Here is a 25,804-nt window from a genome sequence, read left to right on the forward strand (position 1 = left end):
CTCCAGACTGCCTGGTCTGTCTTTCCCCTTACTGCCCCACTGTGTATCCTTGTCAGGTGGCTGTAATAAATCTTAACTGTTGAGTATGATGATATATTGAGTCCCGTGCATTCTTCTATTGACACGCTGAATGTGTGGGACTGCCAAAACAAGTGTACCAAAAGTGCTAACACAAGTGGTGTCACAACTTCCCACAATATGTATATTGAGTTTATACTGAAATATTTCATATGCAACCCATAGTGATCTTTTGCACTCAAGAGATCTTAACAGTTTTTCCCGCGAAGTGAATTCTATGAGGAGAGTTCAGACCTTCAGCATATGCCAGTATAATAAAAGCAACCTCCTCATGAGAGAAGAAAGGCACATCTCTCCCTTGACAACAGCAGGACCTGAGAGTGCTAGCCAAGTTTTTAGAGAAATGTTTCTTATTACACAAAATACCCCCCAATACTAATACTCTCAGGTAAATTTTCTCTCTTCCTATTAGTTCAGTTCATTTACAGTTTAAAGCCACATTCTTACATATAACAGGATAATGGGAGCAGAAATGTAAATGTAACAAAATACAAATAAGGATATAACATCTATTAGGCTGTCACCAGGACACTATCAGCTGTCTACAAATTTTCAGTTATCATCACTACTGAAAAAAGCTAGGGAAAACGTATTAATTACACAGTTTAAGAAGAGCTTGCAGACACATTACTAAGTTCAAAAAGAGAGTAGAAATAACTAGTTATCTACACATAGGAACTTTTATAAGTGAAATTAGATGAGACGCTACCTGCTGCCCTATTTATGCAACACTACCATCAGAACGATGAAAGAGAGGCATTATGGGATATAAGACCTTTCATAAATAATCTGTATTACATTTTACAGCTATTAAATTGTGATTAAGCCTCTGCTTTAAAAAAAAAGTGAAAGCCCTACTTTACAGCTGAAAATAAAACTAATTTTTAATCAGATTTTTTATTGTATTAATAATCACTTAAAAGACTGAAACAAAGATAAACAGTACTTTCAACAATTTGAATACAATGAGGCTCCGTTTTTATGGCCATGGCTAAAGCACTGATCACATCTTTCATGGCTGGTCCTAGGAAGATAGAGTAACAGGACTGATGATTCTACTGCAGAACTCAAATTTTAAAGCATTATCAAGTGGGCTGGGCTTTTGTGCAGTTCAAAATGACTACCAGGAAACAGACATGATACAGTCTCATCACCAATAATCTCTTTTAATTTGGGAGGAAAATTAATTTCCTTAATCTCTCCATTTGAAAAATACAGAACTGTGGGAGAGCAGGATGTTGACAAACGTCAACGACTGAATCATTAGATAGATCACAATGATAAGAAAAATTTAAAACTACAATGTATTTTATTTTTTTCTTACGAAAAGTAACTTTTGAGTATTAGCACTTAGAGTTGTCCTTGATATGTAGTTCATTTATAATTTTAATTTTCCCTATCAGAGTTTTAAGAGGAGTGAAACAGGGAAATAATGCAAAAATGAATAATTAAATGCGGTTGACAGAGGCATATATGTAAAGCTTGTGCTTCAGGAATCATATGCTTTTGAGATAGTTGGAGGATGGTGGTGAGGCTGCCCTTACAACCCATATCACTGATGTGGGTAACTGCTGTAAATGGCAGTTATAAGTGTTCAGAATCCAATTTGAACATGGTTTTCAACTATGCAACTTCAAGAGGTGGGATCCTAAATCCCCAAAAGACTACCCATTTCTCTCAGTCCAAGAAGTCCTTAAATTAACGCTTAATCCACAAAAAGGCCCTGGCTTTTAATCTATAGTTTTAAAAGGTAACCAATGTTCTCCTTTTAGAGTTAAGCAAAATAATATACCCAAAATGGTGATCTGACTGATCATGACGCCACTATGGAACTCAGGGTTTTTAGCTAATTATGAGAACTTCTGCTTACTCCTCAAATCTAGTACAATCCAGATGTAAGCAAAGGCAAACGAGTTAGGCAAGTTTCAAAAACTTTAATAAAGAAAAAAAAGAAGACACTTCCAAAAATAAATGCCACACAAATGAAAGTTTTTTGTTGTTGTTTAAAATGAAGATATTGAAGAAACAAAACCCTTTATCAAAATATACTAAATACTTAAATCTAATGATGTTGAGTGTTCAAATTCAGGGCAAATGTAGCTTATAATAATATAGCTAAGTATAAGTTTTCATGATATGGCTGTTTTAAGACATCATTTTATATATTTACTTTTTAAGCCTATATTTTCTTAAACATCCATTTCACAATTCATTTAAGTATTTTATATTCATTTATAAAAACACATATTTTCTAACAATAGGTTATTTTGTGCTTTAGTAGTAATTAACCATGACAAAATACTCAAGTGATTTAAATGCTTTGCTAATGACTACACCCATCACATATTCTTACACACTTCTACAGCTACTGCAATAATCAGAAGGGCTACAACTGTTCTTCAAAATGACACTCACTCAAGGTTGACAAGCATGCTAAACATTAAAGAGATGTATTTTTTCCCCAAGTTAAAACATTAAGACGTTCTAGTTTTCTTTAAAATCTATAAAGATAACCTGCTTATTTAAATCACTTTTCGATGGCAACTTATAAAAACAGAGGGAGGCATAATTTTAGAACTTCCTCTGTAACTTCTATAGCTTAAAAAAAAACAAGTTTTTCAAATTGTGATGGCATTAAATTCCATTTTAGAAATTCTAGATTTTAAAATGTTAAGAAATGTAATGTCAGTTACATCGAGGTGGGGGCATTTTAATGAATTAATCTAGTGACTGTGCAGGTCTATAAAGACCTTTCTTTAGGATGGGTGATACTGCCTTATACTCATTTCAGTACTTTTAACAAATAATCCATTTAGATATAATCCAAGACAAACCCCAAATTACTCTAAATTCTCCTCTGCAGCAAGGGATCAATATATATCATCTTACAGACTGACAATTTGGTAAAGAGATACTAACCTAAAACAATAAAATTTATATAACTAATGGTGACTAATGGCAAACAAAATAGATCTGATTTTCACAATTTGGAAGTAATTTTCATGCAAAATTTTAGAGTTTTGACCCTTACTTATATTTTATTTTTTTAAGTAATCAAGACAAATAGTAGAAAAGCATTTTATTTATATGGAAAAAGCTACAGTAAGATCTGTAAAAGGTGTCAATATAATATTGCCTATACAGGAAAAAATTCAAATGTGAATAGCAACAAATAAAAGTTACACATCTTCCTACTTAGCAGTGCAATTAATTCACATTGCAATAAAGTTAAGTCAAGTATAACAAAATCAAAACAAGTGTTTCTCCATAATCAGTATGCTGAGAATTACAGTGTAAAGATCATTTCAGATTTAAGAAATCTGCAATCAATCTACAGAATATCCTAAGACAAGGGAGACACAGTTAATTCACTTAATTATCAGCCATTGGGGTTTTTCAATACTGTTCACAGGAAAAAATTAATGAGTCGACGTACATGTAAATAGAATATATTTAGTCTATACAGTAAAAAAATACAAATTATAAAGTGAGCTAACAAAGAATGAAATCTGAATACAGATTTATAAAACTGACATCTTAGACAACACATACAGTATTTCTCATGTAAAAACATCTAGTTTCAGCAAAAAATAATTTGGTTGCTTTTCAGCTGCACTGTAGATCTTGTAAGCTGAAGATGCAGATGTCCAAGTGTCTTAAAAACCATAATAAATGTCTTTCTCAATGCATACAAAATGATAAATGCTCTCATCACAGTCTTAAGGGTATTTTTGGAAGTTTGTTTTGTCTTGCTTCAGAAACACATTTAAAATGGGTAAAAATCAAATGGTTTCATGGTACAATGAAACAGTAAACAGTGCTCAATTTACTGCTAATGTTGAAAAAAACCTAGATTTTACAGTACTCTGGTATATATGAAAATGTTTTTGATTTTACATTGCATATTTCTGAGTCCATTCTCTTGCATGTCTGTTGTATCTGTAAATATACAAAAGGATATAGTAAAACATACAAAATATTTCAGAAGCATCTATCTATATAAAACTATATATTCTACCTTCTTATACGTAATTGTAATAATCACACATATATTAATTATTGGGTCAATGTGACTTAGGTTCACGCAGAAATAAAACAGGAAAAATATTTTTTAACTCATGGATTTCTCTGCAACCTATATGAAAATGTATCCAACTATACAAAAATCAAAATACAGAAACCAGCTTCTGACAGAAATTTACAAAAGCCAATACTAAAGGAGCATTATCTACAAATTGCAAATAAACCTACAGTACTAGCAAGATGAAGCAGTTTGAGAATTAGGTCAGTCTGGATGGCCATAGAACTCCTCTTCCTTGGAGAAGATAATACACATTTAATACTTTCCAATGATTAAATTCTTTCATTTTTAATTTACCACCTAGAATATAAATACCTATTTTTCAAATACAGAGTATATACTACTGAACAGTAAGTGGGAAGGAACAAGATTTACTGTAAAAGGTCTAATAGTTCTAAAAGAAAGGTTTACTCCATTGGAAAAAGATAAACAATATACACATAACAACCGTAATTAAATTTACTCAAAACATATTGATAACATTCATGTTTCAGCATACTATATAGGAATGTATCCACACAGAAACTAAGATAAGTAAACACTTACTTTTCTTTGTCTGATTTATAGATTTGTGCAATATCTGGTACTAAGGGGTCATCTGGATTAGGATCACAAAGTAGAGAACATATGGACAATAAAACTAGATTTAAAAGAGAACATCATATTAGACAATAACCCTCCTACTTCATACAAATTACATATGTGAAAATAATTTTAGTGAATATAGATACTGTACTTACGAAAAAAATAAAACGAACACATCAAACTACATTTTATTCTACTTTGGTTGAGAGCAAATTGATCTTTAATTTTTAAAGTTATAAAATTACCGTAGGATGCTTAAAATACAAAATTATTTTAGCTTTTGAAGTTTTAAATTCTATCTGAGTATCCATTTATTTAAAAAAATGTGAGCCTCCAAAGTAGCTATTAGCAACCTTTTAACTTGAGAGTTCTCTACAGAACAATCAAATTACAGTTAATAGTCCAAACCATTTTGGATACTGTGCTCATACACTCTTTTACATTGGCTTAGAGCTATAGTCTGTCTATAAAGAAGAAAAATTTGTAAAATTTTTTTCAATGAATCTTTACTTCATGTACTTTATTCGTATTGCATGCATTTAAAAATAATGTGAACAGCTATCTTTACATAGCTTGCATATTTTAAAATAGAAATGAAAATTGAAAAAGGAGTTGTTACTCCAGTATGTCAAAATCCTAATGCAAATAGCTACACTAAAACACACACACACACACACACACACGATCTAATTATCTGAAATAAGAGGGAACAAGGACTCTGGTTCCTCAACTGTCTGCTTCAACTGCATGCCACCACTTCTGAGGAGGTTCATGGAACCTCTGGACCAACCTCCCATTTCCACTTGCCCCCACCCCACTGCGTTTCCTTTCTATTTTCCTACTCTTTCAAGTCCAAAGGTGGATTTATAGAGCAGAGTTGACTCTTACAATTACAAGCAAAGGGGGGATGTTATGAACTAAAGAAAAAATTAATATTTTATTCATTTTTCTTATCTTCTATCTGCCCAATGAAACTTAAAGCCTTGTATATTAAACCAACAGGGTAGATTTTCAGGGCTAACTTACAGCCCCAGAATGCTTCCAGACTAACCTCATGATAAAAAGCAAAAGAAGACATTTAAAATATGGAAAAGCTCCAGGCATGGTGGCATGTGCCTATAATGCCAACTACTTGGGAGGCTGAGGCTGAAGGATCCTTGAGCTTAGGAATTCGAGACCAGCCTGGGCAACACAGCAACCCCATCTCAAAAATAATAATAATAATAATAATAATAATAATAATAATAATAAGCTGGGCAATGTGGCTCACACCTATAATACCAGCACTTTAGGAGACCAAGGCAGGGGGAATCACTTGAGGCCAGGAGTTTGAGACCAGCTTGGGCAACACAGCAAGACTCTGTCTATATTTAATTTAAAAAAAAATCTTTTAAGATAAACAAATTAAACATTAAAAAATATATATATATATAGAAAAGTAAAAAATATACAAACAAATGAGCAAGGTATGATCTATCTTATAAAAAAGTAAGCAAGAAGGAAGTTCCTCCTCTGCTCACCCCTACGGCCAGGAGCCATTTGCCCCAACTTCACTATCATGCACACAAACAATGTCTATCCCTTAAGGTAAAGAAAACGGTAACAGTTAACATTGATGTAAGTGCCCACTATGTATTAGGTACATAGCAACCCTATATGGTAACACTGTAAGAATTCCCATTTTTACTTACAAGGAAACTGAGGCTGTTTCATTTCTCACAGGATGGTTTCCAGAATCTAACACTACTGATTCTTTATTAAAAGCTACCAATGTCAGAATATAAGTACTCAGTATCTGGCAGTTTGCCATTTCTTTTATATGTATAAGGACTTAGCGGTTTATGCCAAGTGAGATTCATTTTGTGACACCATTCCAGGAAACAGCATTTGAACTTGAATTACCCTTCAACACAGAATTTTTCATATATCTAATGCATGACAGTTACACTGTGTGAAAGATTCTTAAAAGAATATGAGAATCTATATGAATACTGTAGATGAGCATCTGAGGTCAGAAAAACTACCATTCATAATGGAACTGAAAGAGCTATTATTTATCTAATATTTGAAAGAGCTATGGCTGTGGATCCTGCTTCCTATAAACCTTATTACTTTTAAAAACATGTTGTATATTCAAGTAGCAATTATTAAAAATAAAAAATGAGTCCAGATTGCTTCCATAAATCCCTTCAAGGGAAACATTTTCTTCAATTTTATAAAAACGGAAAACTTGATGGTTACTTCAGTGCAGCTGCTTCTAACCTAAACAATATTTTCCAACTGTCAGGTTCTCTTCTTTTAGAGAAACAATATATAAATTAAGAGTGTTAGCACAGTAAGTAGTATTGGCTAATGAAATAAAATGGCTTCAGATGGCCTATGTATACCCCTGATAATCCAGCAAAGAACACCTATACACCTGTAAAAGTTGAGAATCAGCACAGATCTTGAGTCAGTCACTATAATAACACTCCTGATGATGCGAAGTTTAGACTAACATGCTGTATGTATTGCATTATCCTACAGTGTGAAATGTCTTCCATTTTAAATCATTTATCAATCAAATCTGGTATTTTTTTCTTGGATGAAGTAAAACAGCTGTAAAGCTTTATTACTGTCAACATTTCCATTTAATGAATGGGACAACTAGTCCCAAAATCTTCCTTTTACTATCTCTTATTCTCTCTCTTTTTTTGCAGAGACAGGGTCTCCTATGTTGCCCAGGTCAGTCCTGAACTCTTGGGCTCAAGCAATCCTCCTACTTCAGCCTTCCAAAGTGTTAGAGTAATAGGCATGAGCCACAGTGCCTGGGTACTCTCTCTTTTTTAAAAGACAACACCCAAGCTAAAAGGATAAAATGTCAATAGGTTTATCCCCAAATTTCTAGCTCTGATATTTTAAGTTTTTTCTCATTTCATCATTTAGATTTGTCCATCCACACTCCACTCAACCAAAGCTAACTGCCAAAAGCCAGAGTAACACAAGAGCGAAGAGAGCAAAACAAAATCAAAACCAGAGAAAGCACAGTTGATTGTTGTTTTAAAACTTTAGTCCACAGGTAATTCTGTTGGATTTTTCCTGTCTCACTGTTATCAACTGTTTTAAATCTGATCGATGAAATTACCTTTTGATACAGTCAGAGCTGGTGACCATTGTGACCTCAGAATATCGAGACAAATACTTCCATTACTGTTTATGTTTGGATGGTAAATTTTTGTTGTGAAAGCGATCTAAACATAAAACAAAACAACAAAATATGACAATCACCTTTGAATCAACTATGAATAAAACAGAACCAATTTGCTCTAGGGTAAAATATGTTCCACTTTACATAATGTTAGAGGAGAAAAGTCTTCAGCACAAATCAAATAATTATCTACTTTGTGCTAGACATAGTTCTAGCTAGTGAGAATGTGAACAAAACAAGTCAGTTTCCTTCTTTCCCCTCCAAGGAACTGAAAAGTATTTTGGACAGTGTAATAAATAAGTCTCTAGTAGCTGGTATGACTGGTTGAGTAGCATCTAAAGTAATTAACCATGGCTTTCATCATACATAGAAGTAATCCCTTTCTTGATTTGACTATTGGTGATACCTGGAAGTAACACTTGGATCTAAAACCAGGGTGCTGACGCTGTTTCAGGGCAAAGTTGAGGGGTCTCAGCTAAGAAATCCATCAAGAACCCTAATTTTCCACAAGAGTTGTCATACCATTTCATAAATACAATGTTAATCTGTTTTTAACTATTTAAAATAATTATTTCCTGAGTGACAGAATTTGCTCATTTTTCCCCTCCCTGAAATCCCCATCATTTGTTTCCTCTTTAGAGCAAATCTAAATTTAACATGTGTTTCTCTCTCCTACCATACTAAATTAAGGGACTGTTTCATATTTACTTTTGGATTTCCCTAGTGTAGAAGAACATGGTAGGTACTCAGTGAATGCTTATTAAATACTTAAAAAAAAAAAAAAAAAGACAAATAAGGATCAACTTTGGAAAGATAATCCCATGAATAGGAAAGTCTGACTCTTAATCATAAAAATTTCTCAAACTACACGTATCCAATAAGAAGAGAAAGAAAAGCAAGGAATTAAATTTATAGCATGACAGATACTGACTTTTGTTTTATAGACTTAATAAAGTATTTCAATAAGAAATCAGATTTTAGATTCAGTATTTTTTATAAAACAGAAAATGCTAATCTCCCCCCCAGTCTTTGACATACAAAATGAGCTCTAGATAAAGAGTAAAATCCCTCACATGGGAGTCACATCAATCATAAAAATAAAAATACCTTTGGTGGTTTAAAAGGATAATCTGTCGGGAAATGTACAGTGAGAAAGAAGACTCCACCTTGATATGCGCTATCAGGCTGAAATTACAAAAGATTTGCATCAGCATTTGATTACTATATTTATTTATAATGACAACGTTATTTCCCCCAAATATTATCAGTTTGAAAAAAATGCCATCGTGTTTAAAATAATTTCATTAAATATTACCAGTTTGAAAAAAATGCAACCATTTTGTCATAAGTTCAAATCATTTACCTTGAGAACAGGTTTCTCTTTGCAGGTACGAAGGAGGATTTTCCAACAATTATGCCGACATCATAAAATTTAAAACAAAACAAAAACAGGACACACACAGTGGTGTGACTTGTCCAAACAAATCTGGTTATGAGTACAAATTGTTAAAGATCAGTATACACACAAGACTGCTGTGGGAACAGATCATTTTCTGCAGCTGTAATCAGTATTTTTTTGAAAAAGGCTTGAAGCTAGTAAAACTTAAGTTCTGATGTTCACTTAATGACCAAGAATGGAGATGAACGGAAGAGGCTGTCATGAAAAGAAAATGCTAAGGACCCTGCTACACAATTTATCTCCCAAATCTTTGTTTAGTAATTATTTATAAAATAATGTAGAGAAACCAAAAAAGTCCAAAACAAAATTATATATTCATGCTACTATCAAATTGGGAATCAACTTTACTAAAGAAATTTAGATTTAACCATGTTTCTTTATGGCCATTAGAAAATAGAACATTACAAACAAAAAAAAATTTGAAAAAAGAAAATGCTAGCAAAATATACCTAAAATTCTATTTTGATTATTTCATATTTCATTAAATATATCATGTTATATCAGCATTCTGGTAATAACACCAAGACTTATTACTTCCTTAAGTTTCCACATATATGCTACAGGACTTTACTCGATAATAATTCTTACTCTATATGTTGTTTAATTCTAGTTTATCAAAAATTGTAAGAAATACAGAAAACAAAGATAAATTACAATGATAGATATGGTCCAGTGTACTGTAGAGTAAATATTTACATTACCAAAGTAAGGGAGTTATGAATAACATAATTATAACCATTTGTTACATGTGATTCACCTAAAAAATATTTGTGAAAGGTCATAATTCAAAAGGTAAGGGTGGGCCTTTAAATGAGAGTATTTTGAAGGCTCTTAGTAACTAATTAAAACAAACAGAAATAAATGGATTCTTATTGAAAGTTGTTATATAAATACATTGTATTTTACCTTTTAAAAAACAAACTTAATAAAACAATAATTTGAGACAACTGCCCAGAGTACCACTTTGAAATTCAGTAGTTTTGGTGTGTTTTAAAGTTAAACACAAGGCCATATGATTAAAAACTCTGTAACTCACTAGATAAAGCTCTTTCAGGGGAGGGAGAAGAGAATGGTGTTCATGAAAACATGTTACTAATGTACTCTCACCCAGAAAGTAGATTTGAGCTGCCAGTGCTCATTCTTATGCAATCAGATTTTTGCTCATAGAAAGAAAAAGCCTGTTTGAAGTCTTAAAACTGCCTCTAAAAGTATTGAAAGAAATAATTTTAACAAAAGTAGTAACTACTGAGAGTAGCCAATTATCAAACAGTAGATAATTCTGTGTTTAGGACAATGCAACAAAATTAAAAGCAGCAAATTTATAAGGTGGCAAAGATAGACCCATTGTAATATTTTATTTATTCTCTTTCACAAAAAAGAATGGTGATGAGACTTATGGCAAACTGACACTTGTTACTTGTAGCAATTCAATTATTGGCTTCATTAGTCTAATTTCTAATGTACCAAAACTGCGGATGTGAGAACGATTATGTTTAATTACAACTGACTCTCAGTGACTTTAAAAAAAAAAAAAAGATAAACACACAGCCTGGTTTCGAGCTGTGGCAATCCATTATGTGCAATGATCTAGGATTCCACAAAGGAAAACATAACAGTGATCCAGGAAATATTTGCCACCAATGCTTTAGAAAATCATTGTAAATCCTTAATAATATTTTGCTTCCTAGGTGATTCAAAGTACAATATTCAACCTTCGTCACAAACATCTGATCAAAGGTGAAATGGCAAGAATGAAGTATGGCTGAGGGGGTTAATTTCATAGATATGAATCATACTTACAGGCCCCATAATAGTGGCTTGCCAGTGGAACACTGAAACAAACAAAGGAGTTTTGGAGTCATTAACAAATGTTCAAACCTACATTTTTAATGGTAGCACAATCCCAGAAATAGAGCAAAGCTTACAGTCATCTCCCACAGGTCCAGCTGAACAGTGAGCAGGTGGATCGCGCTGTAGATCACTTAATTCCTGAAGGAAAGCAAAAATATGTAAGGTTAATTCCTTCTTTTCCCAATGAAACAAGGGTAATGATCCATTAACATACAAACTATTAGCTTAGCTTTAAAAACATTTAAAGCAGTTCTATTCAAAATATAAAAACATAAACTGGACTTTGTCATTGACTGGTAGAAAGAATAAGGTACATGAGACAGCTTCAAACCTTGAAAAGATTAAATGGAATAAAATACTGTTTTTCTTTAATATCCCTAAGAGAAAAACTATTTAATGAGTACCTACTGTATGCAAGGTAATTTATGTAAGTGCTAGGTTGATAATATATCAGAAAACAGGTACTACTTTAACAGGTTACAATCTATTGAGGAAGCAAGAAGGCTCAGAAAGAATAATATTTAAGGATAACTTTTTTTTTTTGAGACAGGATCTCACTTTGTCGCCCACGATGCAGTGCCATGGCACAAGAGCTCACTGCAGCCTCAACCTCCTGGGCCCAAGCGATCCTCCCACCTCAGGCCCCTACCCCTACCCCCACCCCAAGCAGCTGGCACTACAGGCACGTGCCAGCACACCTAGCTAATTTTATTTGTAGAGATGGGGTCTTGCCATGTTGACCAGGTTGGTCTCTAACTCCTGGGCTCAAGTGATCCACCTGCCTCGGCCTCCCGATGATGTATTGAATTACAGGCATGAGCCACTGCACCCAGCTCATTAAAGAACAACTTGAAATGGGAAATAAATGAGCAGAAGTCAGGCCATGTTTTGAAACTCAGAACATTGATTCATACCCTCTTTCCTGCCCTCAAAGCAGCAAAGATCACAGAAAAGACACAGCTTTAGAGTTCGCCCCATCCCTGGGTTGTAATCTCAGTTCTTTTGATTTTCTTCTTTTCTCTTTTTTGGATTTTTTTTTTTCTTTTCTCTAACAGATATAATTCCAGTTCTAACAGATCTCACCCTTTGACCTTGTGGAAGTTACTTCACTTTTTTAGCCACAGTTTGGAAGAAACTGATCATCCCAAATAAGAAAGGTATACATTCAATATAAAGGACTATAACTGAAGACTTAATTTAGCTTGGAAGATCAATAATAATCTCTGAGGAAGTGACATTTAAGCTGAAATCTAAAGGATGAGTAGGAGTTACTTTTGGAGGAAAAGAGTGATGCTGGGAGGCAGAGTGGCAGAGGATGAGGCTGGAAAGGTAGGCAGAAGCCAGGCAGGAAATAGAGTACCATATAGACCACATTAACGATGTGGTGTTTTATACCAAATGCATTGAGTGCGGGGTGAGGGAGGTTTTAAGAAGTGGCATGCTCCGATTTAATGGATGGTTCTGACTGGATTAGACAGGGGAAAGAGGAGAAGCTACAAGATTAGTTGCTACATAGGCAAGAAAAATGGGGGCTTAGATTGGAGAAGTGGCAACAAGATAGAAGTGGTAGATCTGAGATACTCTGAAGGGCCTATCACAGGAGTTGATGAATTACATGTGCAGAGGAAGGAGAGAAGTCATAGATATGTATGATGAAGATTAGGGACAGCTAACATCTATTCAATGTCTCAGTCATTCTAACAATCCTCAGAGATAGGTGTTATTATGTTCCCCATTTTACAAGTGAAGAGTTAAGGTGACATACTTCACCGCATGCTTGAGTAATTACTATAGGGTGGAACTGGGATTCAAACCCAGGTAGGCGATTATCTCACATTTTAGTTCCACAAATGTACGAATATGGATGCCATTCACTGAGATGGAGAACAGAAGACAAACTGATCTGGAGAGTAGATATGTTGAATCTGTAATCCCTGTGATATGAAGAAACCATGTGGTTCAACATATAGGGGTGGACCTTAAAAAAGGCTAGAAATTGGAAAATCATTGCATATACCAGATATTTAAAACCATGAGAATGATATGAACATTTTGTGGGAACACACAAAATAAATATGCACTTAATCAAATCTAAGATGTCATCAACTGTACATCACATCCTTATTTTAAGTACCAATAATTAAGAAAAAATGCTGCCAATTTATTTTAAAACACCGTCAATTATAAAATGCATCCGCACTTTAGAAATGTTAAAATGTGAAAGACGTGCACCTTAGAATCACTGCAATAGGGTAATTATGGCAATGAGTTCAGTGCTCTAATAGAGACAAACAAGAAGCAGGGCGTGACAGGGAAAGGCCTTCCTAAGAAAGTGATACATGAGCTGAGTAACTGAGCCAAGTACAAACTCAGGTCTCCTTCCAAGCTCAATGTTCTTTTCCAGTATACCTTGGTACTTGCATTTTGTTTTGCTGCCTTTTTTTTTTTTTTTTTTAATAGCTGGTACGGTGTTTCTCTTCCTAATAAGAATTAACTAACAGGGTTAGCTGCTTCTTTGGTCAATGTTAGAGTTAAGTAATAAGGGACTGACCAGGCTGACTCATGCCTGTAATTTCAGCTATTTGGGAGGCTGAGGCGGGAGGGTTGCTTGAACCCAGGAGTTTGAGGTTGCAGTAGACTATGATCGGGCCTCTGCACTCCAGCCTGGGTGACAGAGCAAGACCTCCTTAAAAAAAAAAAAAGAAAATAAAAAGAAAAAGCAATAAGGAAATGGATTTCAGACTTTGACTTAACTATACTGGTTAAAAGCAGCAAGGCTTTGAAGTTCAAGTCTCGGTGCCACCACTCACGTCACACACCATCTTGGGAAAAATCTTTTTTTCCTCTCCAAAGCTCAGTTTTCAAGTGGCACTACCTCCATCCATAGTTTCTATGACAACCAAGTGAAATGATACATGTCAAGTGTACAGCACAGTCTCTGGCACATAGTAAGCATTCAAATAAAGGGAACTGACAACCTTCCAATTCTCTAGGAGCAGAATACAATTATTAAAATAGTTTAAATGACTGAGGGAGGAACAGTTCCCAAATCACAGCCCCATTTTAGAAGGGCTGTGCCTTATAACAGTTTTCTAATTTGGGCTTTAGGAAATTGCCTCTGTAATTATTCGTCATGTTGAATTTTCTAAACACTAGTGTAAATGGGGCTTCTTTGCCCTCATTTTAACTAGAAAACTAGTTAATCAGAAAATGACAGTCTCTGTAGTTTTAAAAAACTGTTAATGACTTGCATGTATATATTTTACAGAGATAATGTGTATGTGAATAAAGCATACATATGCACAAATACATATTTTCTTCATTAACAAGAAAAATCAAAACCTTGTTTTAGTTGGAACAGGCTTGAACCATATTCAAATTTCACATGTCAGACTGTTCTTCAAAACCCTTTAAAATATTATATTATATATAAAAGCAAAGATTATCTTGTTCTTGTTATTATTATTATTTTTGATGTACTAATTCTACCTCCTCTGTTAGAAGTTAAGGCTAAGGAAGAGAGAGAAAATCTAACACACACCTGAAAAGGTTCTCCAACTGTCACTTTATTACAGTTCATCCACATAGGAAAGAGGCAGCTGATAGTGTATCAAACATCCTTAATATTGACATGGATCATTATTTGTTACAAATAATTATAGTAATGCTTTGGGGAGGAGACTTACATAACCCAGACTTTTTAGGAGGGTCTAGATTCCTAATATTCTATCTCTTTGTCAATCCATGTGTCTGGAAATATGTCCTGTTATTTTTTCGGAAACACGTAACTGAAACTAGGATGCATATGTGCAGATAGAATGACCTACAGAAAACAAAAGGTACAACACATTCTCACTCTGGCCCACAAAAATATAGACCTTAAATTTGAAAAAAGAAAAATGAAGATATGGTGGAAAATTTTGAGATGTGTTAATGAGGTGAAAATATAAAACAAACAGAAACTACAACTAGACAAACGAAAACCCCACTCTTTTTGCTTAGTCTATGCAGCAGCCAGTGTACTTTTAGATGACAGACAAAATCAAGGATCACTTTTATTTGTTGACTTTTTCTTTTGATTTAGATTACTCTAAGTTTTTCTGGAAATGCCTTACTGTCTGATTTACACTTTCTCTGCTATAACTGCCATTCTTAGTTATCTATCTAGTTTTAGCACCACTGCTACATATGGGGTATTAAAGATAATTTAATGATTTTTATATTATTCCAAAAGGATATGTTAGGATTAGTACTCTAATTCCTTGCCCTTCTCCCCCTACTCACCATATAAGAATTAACACTGAATTAGACAACTTGCTCAAGACCATAGGAACCTCACAAGAGCCAGGGCTTAATTCCACATTCTTCACTCTAACAGAAGTCCCTCTTGAGGACAATTTATATACCCCAGAGTCACATTTCTTGAACATTTCTTCCTATTCCACCACTACCTAGAAATCTAAGATGAACCCTACAAATAGCCTCCCAATAACGATTTCGTAAGCCTCCCAGGCCTCCTGCCAAGAACTCTTCATGGCCATGCTTTTGTCTTTATCGTATGCTGGATTAAAAGATCTCAAAGACAAAAGATTTAAAAGCATTCAATATTTTCATTAAGTATTTTATTTACATATGTGTATTACAAAAGCAAAGCAATGATTTGTAGGAAAAAATAGAGAGAGCAATGTATAGTTAAGCACCCACAAGACCATACCTGGACCAAACCATTGTCAATTACAATACATCCATTCACAGCTTTGTTGGGAAATAAGTATGTCACTCACTGCTGGAGGGAGGGTAAGCTGACACAGAGTTTTGGAGGGAAATTTGGTAATAACTGCAAAAGTAGAAAACGCATATGGTCTCTGAAGCCAGCAATTTCACCTCACAGAAATTACTGCCCAGGTAGCTAAAGATACATATATAAGGATATTTACTGCAGCAGCCTGTATAAGTATGAAAAACTGAAATAACCTAAAGGTCCATCAAAAAGAATGGCTTCATGAAATGATACAGCCATATTATGAAATACTGAGTAGCCATTTAAAAGAGTGAAACAGATCTATATATGTTGACATTGAAACATGTTAGGTGAATATAGTGATTAAATGAAAAACACAAGTTACAGGACAGTATGCCCATTATTATCTCATATATATAAACTCTAGATGCAAAAATAAATAAAGGATACACAACAAACTGTTAATGGAGTTATCTCTGGGAGATATGACTGGGTTGTTACTTCTTTATGTATTCTACACCATTTAATTTTTTATAATACTTTTGTAACTTTTTAAAGAAAAATAAAGATTTTCATTTAGGTTCTTAAGCATTTTAAAAGATAAAATACCCCACACTCTGAGAGAATGGAGGTAATAAATAAATACATAAATATAAAAAAAAAGATAAAATATCATGTTTTTTTCCTCTACATATATATTAAGCATCTTCTATTTTCATTAAAAATGCTTTATAAGACAATGAAAGAAAGACTGAGGTACTGTCACAGATTGGAGGATAGTTACTAAGAAGACCCAACAATTAAATCCAGTGTGAGATCCCAGATTGGATTCTGTAACAGGAAAAAGGCATTAGTGAAAAAAAAAACTGGTGAGATTTGAATTATGTGTGTAGTTAACAGCATGATACCAAGGTTGCTTTCCTTGTTTTGATAACTGCACAATGGTTATATAAGTTGTATTAGGGGAAATTAGGTTAAGGATATATATGAACCTTATTATTTTCACAACTTTTTGTAAGACAAAATTATTTCAAAATGTTAGAAGTAAAACTTCTTATATACAATCCAAAACTTAATTCCCTACTCTCTTTCCCAAGCTTAATTATTTTCCTGTACTCCCCATGCCTGTTAATGGGACATAAGCCAACCAGTCATGAGGCTCAAAATCTCAGCACTGTTTTGACTTCCCTCTTTGTCCTTCATTGTTAATCAGATGTACTATATATATATATATATATTTATTCTTCTTCTAAACCCATTATGTTGCTTACCACAGTTACCTCAAACATCAATTACAGTTCAATTGTAACTGCTTCCAATACTCTAGGCATTACTTGCAATATAAAAAAATCTTCTAAAAGCACAGCTCCTTTTATTTCACTCTTCTACTTTACTTCAGTGGCTCCCCATTGCTTAGTAAAGACCAAATTCCCCCAGTGAACATCTTTTCATTATCTAGTCCCAAACCTACACTCTCATTTGGGTTCCCCTTCACAAACGTGCTCAGTGATTCTCCAAGGAACCCCCTTGGGTTTTCTAAAACACTTTCGGGAAGTCTATGAGATCAAAATTAATTTTATAATAAAACTCAGATGTTATCTGTCTTTTCATTCTCAATATTTCATGAGTATATAGTAGAGTTTTCCAGAGGCTTAATGACATGTGGTATTTTAACAGATTAATGCATAAGCATATGTGAGAATCCAGCTGTCATCGGTAAGCTTGACTATAACGAGATATGAAAACACAAAACAATGCCACTCTACTTTTGTGCTTGGAAAATATAGCTATTTTTCATAAAAATGTTATTTGTGTTAATGCAGTGGGTTTGTTATTCTTAAATTATTTACTAAATATTTAAAATGTTTTATTTTCTATTATTTATTTATTTATTTATTTAATTGAGAGACAGAGTCTTGCTCTTACTCCATGCCCAGGCTGGAGTACAGTGGTGCAGTCTCAGCTCACTGCAACCTCTGCCTCCCAGGTTCAAGTGATTCTCCTGTCTCAGTTTCCCAAGTAGCTGGGACTACAGGCATGCACCATCACGTCCAGCTAATTTTTGTATCTTTTAGTAGAGGCAGGGTTTCACTATATATCGGCTAAACTGGTCTCAAACTCCCGCCTCAGCCTCCCAAAGTGCTGGGATTACAGGTGTGAGCCACTGCGCCCGGCCAAATATTTAAAATGTTCTAATCTCTCATATGGTAAATAATAATACATATAAACCCACAGAAACAAAAAATTCTTTGGATTCTACAACACTTAATAATATAAAAGGTTAATTTGTTCAGTGACAATCAAAAACAAAAAAAATTAAAGGGGTCCTGAGACCAAAAAGTTTAAGAACTGCAGGTATAACCTGACTACCTGGATGTTTCCTAGATACAGTTAAGTTTTCTGGCCTTTATAATTTTCCTTCTTCTAAAATAACCTTCCTTCCATCTCCCATGCTCAAATTTTACCTGCTTTCCTTAATGCTATCTTTTCAAAGTCCAATTACTAGCTGTGTGACCTTGGGCAATTTACTTAACCTCTTTGAGTCTCAAGTGTGTCGTATGTAATATGGGGACATCTCTGGTTACCTTTAAGAACTGTACTGAGAATTAAAATTTCATACCTATGTATAAAAATACATAGGTAAAGCACCTAGCTTAATACCTGACATGTATAATAGATGCTTAATAGATGCTAACTTTCCCTTATCTACCGGAATGTTTTTTAAAACTAAGAATTTTATGCACTTTATTTATGGATCCCTCCATGATACTTAGCACAATGCCTTTCACATAAGGCGTTTGGTATTATTTGAATCAGCAATAAAATTTAAAGACAAATGTCATCAGTAGAACATGAATATCTCAAATTTCAATATTTTACAAATGCAAGTGATTAGATCTGATAATCGAATCCAAATAAATTATTCTTTTATATAGACATGTAGATTGCATATGGTAAAAAGTATAACAGGTGTTACAATAGTGCAGGTCACTTGAAAACACTATGGTAAGCTTTTAAATAACATGTGAAATACAAAAATGAATATCAAAATATTAATTATTAAGATATACCATTATCACAAATATTTTCAATTTATAGAATGTATTATATATTCTAGCAAAGTATCCAAAGCTACACAAAATTCCTGTTAAATTTTTGTTTCCATTTCTCTGGTTTAGAAGATCTCAAAGCTCTAAACATTCCTTATTGTTTATTTAGGATGGTATTGACCGACTTTCAGGACACAGCTTTGGGTTGCTTTCCAAGGGAGTTAGGGGTTTGTGCTGAGCTGACCTCATCTCAAAGTAAGTCGTCTTCTAACCACTGGCAATCCTTAGTGACAGAGCTGCCCACAGACAGGGCTGCAGTCTGTGGCATGGACAGAAATTTTGTTTGTTTATTCCATGGTTCACTTAACCAGATGGGCTAAATATAGAAACTTATCAACTATTTCTACATCCTTCCTAACAGGCATTATTCAGATTTTATACTTTCATCCCAACTATACCCTTCCAAGGCATTAAAGATTTAATGCAACAGTATCAGATTATGATGCTAATAAAAATCCTCATAAATCACTGGTCAGGCACATTGTTGATGATTAAACTGGGGCATGAAATTAAAGGAGAACTTACTCATTTGTGGAAAAAATATTTTTACAAGATGTAGCTTAAAAGGTATAGGAAAGAGGTCCTCTAGGTTCTTAGAAGCTTAAAAGTAGCTACAGAAGTTGTACCTCCAAGGAAACACATGTAAGAGTAGTTATAAGCCTCAGGGGTCCCCTTCTGAATGTGTCACTAAAGTTTAGAATACTGTAGGGAACCCTGGAAAGAAAGTTTATCCTAGGACAGAAGAGTGATCTAGTAAGGAACTAGTAAAAATAACTGACGTAAACTACCTTCTAAATCAAAAACAGAAACTGATACATGAAACATTACAAAGTAAGGTGATAAGATGTGGTAAATTCTGAAAAGTCACAAGGATTGCCTCAGAGTTTACTTCCTATCCATCTCTTTAAACTTGGGGTACACTTTTGTACCCTTATTTGTGAAATGGTAGATTGCTGGGGCATAGAAAAGTTAGTGATTTTTTTTTTTCGGTTTAAGAGATGGGGGTCTCCTTATGCTGCCCAGGCTGGACTCAAACTCCTGCACTTAAGCAATCCTCCTGCCCTACCCTCCCCAAGTGGTTGGGATTCCAGGTGCATATTGCCACACCCATGATTGTTTTTTTAATATTCCAGTTATTACAAGTAGGACTCAGGGCTGCTATCATCTTGCCACACAGACCGTGTGCCACCGACAATAAAGGACACCATTCACACAGGCCCCAAAGTGAGTGTTGCTCCCTGGGAGCTCTGCAAAGCCTTAATACAGAAAGTTGCACATAGGAAATGAACATATCCTTTAAACCTAACTTAGCATATTATCACCATCTCAGGCAAACAAATAGAACTTTTGATGTGGAAGCAAAAGTTTTGGTGGTTGGCATCTGAATGGGACCAAGAGTACTTATTTTACCTTTAGCTACTGTGACAATGTGTTGAAAATGGAAATAAAAGAAAAAAAAAAAAAAACCAATGTCAAACCCAGAACTCAAAAACTAAAAAGCGAAAACAATGACATTTCTAGTAGAGGGAAAGTTTTTTTTCAATAGATGGTGCTGAGTCAATTAGGTATCCATATGAGGATATCACAACCTTGATCCCCCTACCTCAAATAATATACAGTTAAGTGCCACATAACGTCTCAAGCAACTGATTGCATATATAGTGGTCACATTAAATTATAATGGCGATGAAAAATTCCTATCACCTAATGACCTTGTAGCCATCCTAACATCGCACTGCAATGTCTTACTCATATGCTTTAGTGATGCTGGTGTAAACAAATCTACTGTGTTACCAGTCCTATAAAAGTATAGCACATACAACTGTGTACGGTGCATAATAATTGACAGTGATAATCCACAACTATGTTACTGGTTCATGTATTTACTACATTATACTTTTAATCATTATGTTGATGTGTAATCTTTCTACTTATAAAAAAAGAACTGCAAAACAGCCTCAGGAAGGTTCTTCAGTAGATATTCCAGAAGAAGGGACTGTTATCAGAGGGGACAACAACTCCATGCTGTCCCTGAAGACCTTCCAGTGGGACAAAATGGGGAGGTGTAGAGCTGGAAGATAGTGATACTGAGTATCCTGACCCTGTGTAAGCCTAGGCTAATGTGTGTGTTTGTGTTTTAGTTTTAATAAAAAAGCTTAAAAGTGAAAAAATGTGAAAAAATTAAAATAGAAGCTTACAGAACAAGGATATAAAAGAGGAAATATTTTATATCACTTATATAATGTGTTTTGTGTTTTAAGCTAAGTGTTATTAAGAAAGAGTCCAGGGCCGGGCGCGGTGGCCTCAAGCCTGTAATCCCAGCACTTTGGAGGCCTGAGACAGGCGGATCACGGAGGTCAGGGAGATCGAGACCATCCTGGCTCACATGGTGAAACCCCGTCTCTACTAAAAAAATACAAAAAACTAGCCGGGCGATGGGCGGGCGCCTGTAGTCCCAGGCAACCGGGAGGCTGGAGGCAGGAGAATGTGGTAAACCTGGGAGGGAGCTTGGCATGAGCTGAGGATCTGGCCACTGCACTCCAGTGCCCAGCCTGGGTGACAGAGCGAGACTCCGTCTAAAAAAAAAAAAAAAAAAAAACAGAAAGGAGTCCAAAAGTTAAAAAAAAAAAGTTTATAAACTGAAAGAGTTACAGTAAGGTAAGTTTATTATTGAAGAAAAATATTTTTCACATAAATATGTATACACTAAGTGTATGTACAGTGTTTATAAAGTCTACAGCAGTGTACAGTAATGCCCAAGGCCTTCACATTCACTCACCACTCACTCGCTGACTTACCCAGAACAACTTCCAGTCCTGCAAACTCCATTCATGGTAAGTGCCCTATACAGGCATACCATTTTTTCTCTTTTATACTATATTTTTATTGTACCTTTTTAATGAGTAGCTATATTTAAATGTACAAATATTTCCCACTGTGTTACAACTGCCTATAGTATCAGCACAGTCACATGCTGCATAAGTTTCTAGCCTAGGAGCAACAGACTATACTATATAGCCTAGGTGTATAGTAGGCTGTACCATCTAGGTTTGTGAAAGTACACTTGATGATGTTTGCACAATGACAAAACTGCCTAACGATGCATTTCTCAGAAATTATCCCTGTCATTACACAACGCATGACTATACAAAAATCAATCCTAAATAGACTATAGGTTTAAGTGTGAAAAGTAAAATAATAAAGATTTTTAAAACCCTATAAAGGCAGAGATTTTTTAACAGGACACAGAGTACTAACAGTAAAAGAAAAAAATGAAAAATTTGGACTTGATTAAAATTAAGAACATCTGTTCACCAAAAGACACATTAAAAGTGTGAAGAGACAAGCCACCAAGTGGGAGAAAATATTTGCAATATTACATATATCTGACAAAAGTCTCATCCAGAACATGTAAAAGATATTCCTACAGATCAACTTTTTAAAAAGCAGCTTAAACAGGCACTTTACAAAAGAAGCTATCCAAATGGCCAATACATATATATATCAGATGGGGCTCAGCTTCATTAGTCATTAAGGATATGCAAATTTAAACCAAAATGCTATGCCACTACATATCCAACAAAATGATTTAAACGAAATAGAAGAGAGTACAAGTGTTGGGAAAGATTTGAAACAACTGGAACTCTGGAACTCCTGGTGGAAGAGAAAAACTGATAGTAACCACTACTGGTAAACATAGAAATACTCTACGACCTAGCATTTCTACTGCTAGGTATATACCCAACAGAAAAGTGAATATGCATGCCATTATTTGTAGTAGCCCCAAACCAGAAGCAACTCAATGTCCATCAACAGTAGAATGAACCAGAAGCAACCCAATGTCCACCAAAGTAGAATGAACAACTCGAAGCATATTCATGCAATAAGAATGAACTACAGCTCCAGGCAACAATATAGATGAACCTTACAAATACGGTGAGCAAAAGCAACCAGAGACAAAAAGATACATACTGTATGATTCCCCTTAAATAATGTTCAAAAACAGGCTACAGTAATGTACGGTGATAGAGATCAGAATAGTGATTTACCTTGAGGACAGAGGTAAAGCTAAGAAGGGAGAAGAAAGGGTTTCTGGGGTCCTTGTAATACTATTTCTTGAGCTGGGTGCTGGTTTCACAGGTTTATTCACTTTGTAAAAATTGGTCAAACTGTATAGTTTATGTCTGTATAACTGAAACAAAAAGTTTACATTATAACTTTTAAAATGTATTTTGCCACAATGAATAACACAATGATAGCAAAAAAGACGGGCAAGGATATATAGAATTTATATAATGGAAAAGATGGCTATCAAATAATGAGACTACTTACAAATCAGTATATGAAAAGAACTCATTATAGAAGAACACTGTGTGAGTATACATATATTTTGTGTGGGTATTTCGGTCTCATTCCAGTGACTTTTAATCTAAAATTGAAATGCTTTGTTGATTCTATTTCCTTCTTCCCCTTTGAGACAAAAATAAGCTTAGAACAAGTCAACTCTATACCTAAACAGATCAAGCAATAAATATCATCAAACTGGTAAAAGTATGTTCCAGAAAAAAGTAGTCTGTGCCAATGAAGCAATTTTCTATTTGAATGTGATTAATATTCGAATTAAAAAACTAGCTAGGAGTATCTAAATTTTAAAATAAAAATATAAGATATTAATGATCAGTAGATTTAAGGACAGTGTCTTTATATCATGACCAGAACTATAAAAGCACTTATAATAAAGCCACAAAAATGTGTATTTAATGGACTTATATAGTCTTACATGGCTAAGCACCTCTATTCTAGTTCAGATTTCTATAAACAACTAGACACAAAGAAAAGTACTGAGAGGTCTGAAACTGAATTTTAAATTGCCACAGATGGCATGTTTATAACACCCCCACAATATGCCGAGTGTTCTCCATAAAACCAACCTAGACACAATCCCTGCCTCTAGGGGACTTAAAATCTAAAAGTAGATGAGGCAGCCTAATTCAAACAAAGTAAACAAATAAAAGGAAACAAAGAAGGGAATGTAAGAGAAGGGGCCTGCATTAATCTCCTGGCTCCCAGAAGGGTAACTGGCCAATCTGAACAGAGGGGAATAAAAGCAAACAAGTGAGAACTGCCTTATTTACCATAAAACTTAATATGACACAATGCAGTAAATATTCCCTAAAAAATTATGCTGACCAGACTGAAAATGCTATGTTGTTTTCTAGCTTCAACAGTCAGAAGATCTAAATCTCCATAACAGATATAATACATACCCCACGGGGTGTGAGTAAAAGACATTAAACAGTCCATGTAAGGGACTGATTTACAGCCCAAAATTTAAATTACTAAATCCAAAGCCTATGAAAGCATTACTTCAAAACTCTTGGCTCAACCGGCAATTAATTAACATGACACAACCATCTTTACCTCAAAATTCCTAAAACAAGACAGTGATTCTTACTGGACTGCATTTTTCATGTTGCCTCTAAAAGGATATATGAGCTATATTTGGTTTGTCTGTAAATAAACATTTCACGGGCTTACAGTTCAGGCCCTGATCTCCTTATCCAGTTGACTAGAGCTATTTCAATAGAAAGATGTCAAACGATCATCAGAAATGTCTCCAAATACAGAACATCTTTAAGCCTGTAAATTAAAGTACATCTGGATTTTAAACCATGTAGATTCTTCCCGAAGACTTCAAAACGCCGACAACATCCAATTAACTAAGTTACAGGAACCAAACTCACTTCAACAAACTGGTCCTATCTGCTTTGCTGTCTCCTTGGATCAAGTTTCTCTGGCAAAGGCTGTTTATTTAAAAATAATAATGCAGCCAAATGCCACAAAAAAGGAAGATGAAGAAAGCAATAATATGTGACTTTGTCTCATCAGTCATATATATTGAAAGTGAACTATAAAGAGTGTAATTTAGGGCCGGGCATGGTGGCTCATGCCTATAATCCCAGCACTTTGGGAGGCTAAGGCAGGCAGACCACCTGAGGTCAGGAGTTTGAGACCAGCCTGGCCAACATGGTGAAACCTCACCTCTACTAAAAATATAAAAAATTAGCCAGGCTTGATGGTGCGTATCTGTAATCTCAGCTACTTGAGAGACTGAGGTAGGAGAATTGCTTGAATCCAGGAGGCAGAGGTTGCAGGCAGCCGAGATCGTGCCATTGCACTCCAGCCTGGGCAAAAAGAGCAAAACTCCATCTCCGGGGGCAGAGAGGGGGGGAAGAGTGTAATTTAGAATAAAAGCTTGAGGTCAGAATTACAGACATTATTTACTCAGTGCCTCACATCTCAACCACTTTCCCCCAGTTTTCTCTGTACCAGGCATAATGACTCAATTTCCCAAAATGCTATCTCGCCTCTACTTTCAAACATGGCTTCCTATTTAGATGGCAGACTCTTGATCACACTCTCTACATATAATATTTCCATCAGAGGAATTATATAAATAAAAATTTATTTTAGACAAATCCAAAGCAGCCGAGTAAAAGCTGTATTTGAATCTGTTTTATGAAGTCTTACAGTAAAAATGCATTGATTCGTTTCAGTAATTCAAACTCTAAACCTTGGAGTTACCATCTAATTCCTCTCTTCACAACCCACTCCCTCACAATTTGAAAAGTACCAAATTGTTCAGATTCTCCTTCTGTCTAGATCCTTCCCTCTGAAAGGGTCCCAGAAGGCCCATCAAATAGGACAGCTG

General features: G+C 34.7%; 1 protein-coding gene across 2 annotated transcripts in view; it reads right to left on the reverse strand.

Annotated features, from left to right (window-relative positions):
* Nucleotides 1-1,992: 1,992 nt before the first annotated feature.
* Nucleotides 1,993-25,804, reverse strand: part of UBE2D1 (ubiquitin conjugating enzyme E2 D1) — a 36,411-nt gene continuing 12,599 nt past the window's right edge. The window contains exons 2-7 of one of the 2 annotated variants that reach the window (XM_017889914.1): nt 11,316-11,379; nt 11,191-11,222; nt 9,039-9,116; nt 7,869-7,974; nt 4,706-4,799; nt 1,993-4,017 (exon numbers count right to left, since the gene is read on the reverse strand). In XM_017889914.1, the coding sequence (XP_017745403.1) occupies nt 3,972-4,017; nt 4,706-4,799; nt 7,869-7,974; nt 9,039-9,116; nt 11,191-11,222; nt 11,316-11,379 (420 nt within the window). In that variant the 3' untranslated portion in view covers nt 1,993-3,971. The remainder of the gene's footprint in view (nt 4,018-4,705; nt 4,800-7,868; nt 7,975-9,038; nt 9,117-11,190; nt 11,223-11,315; nt 11,380-25,804) is intronic. The other variant, XM_017889915.1, reaches the window with a different exon arrangement.

Source organism: Rhinopithecus bieti, unplaced genomic scaffold (assembly GCF_001698545.2).
Source record: "Rhinopithecus bieti isolate Rb0 unplaced genomic scaffold, ASM169854v2 scaffold_18620, whole genome shotgun sequence".
Classification (NCBI taxonomy): Eukaryota; Metazoa; Chordata; class Mammalia; order Primates; family Cercopithecidae; genus Rhinopithecus; species Rhinopithecus bieti.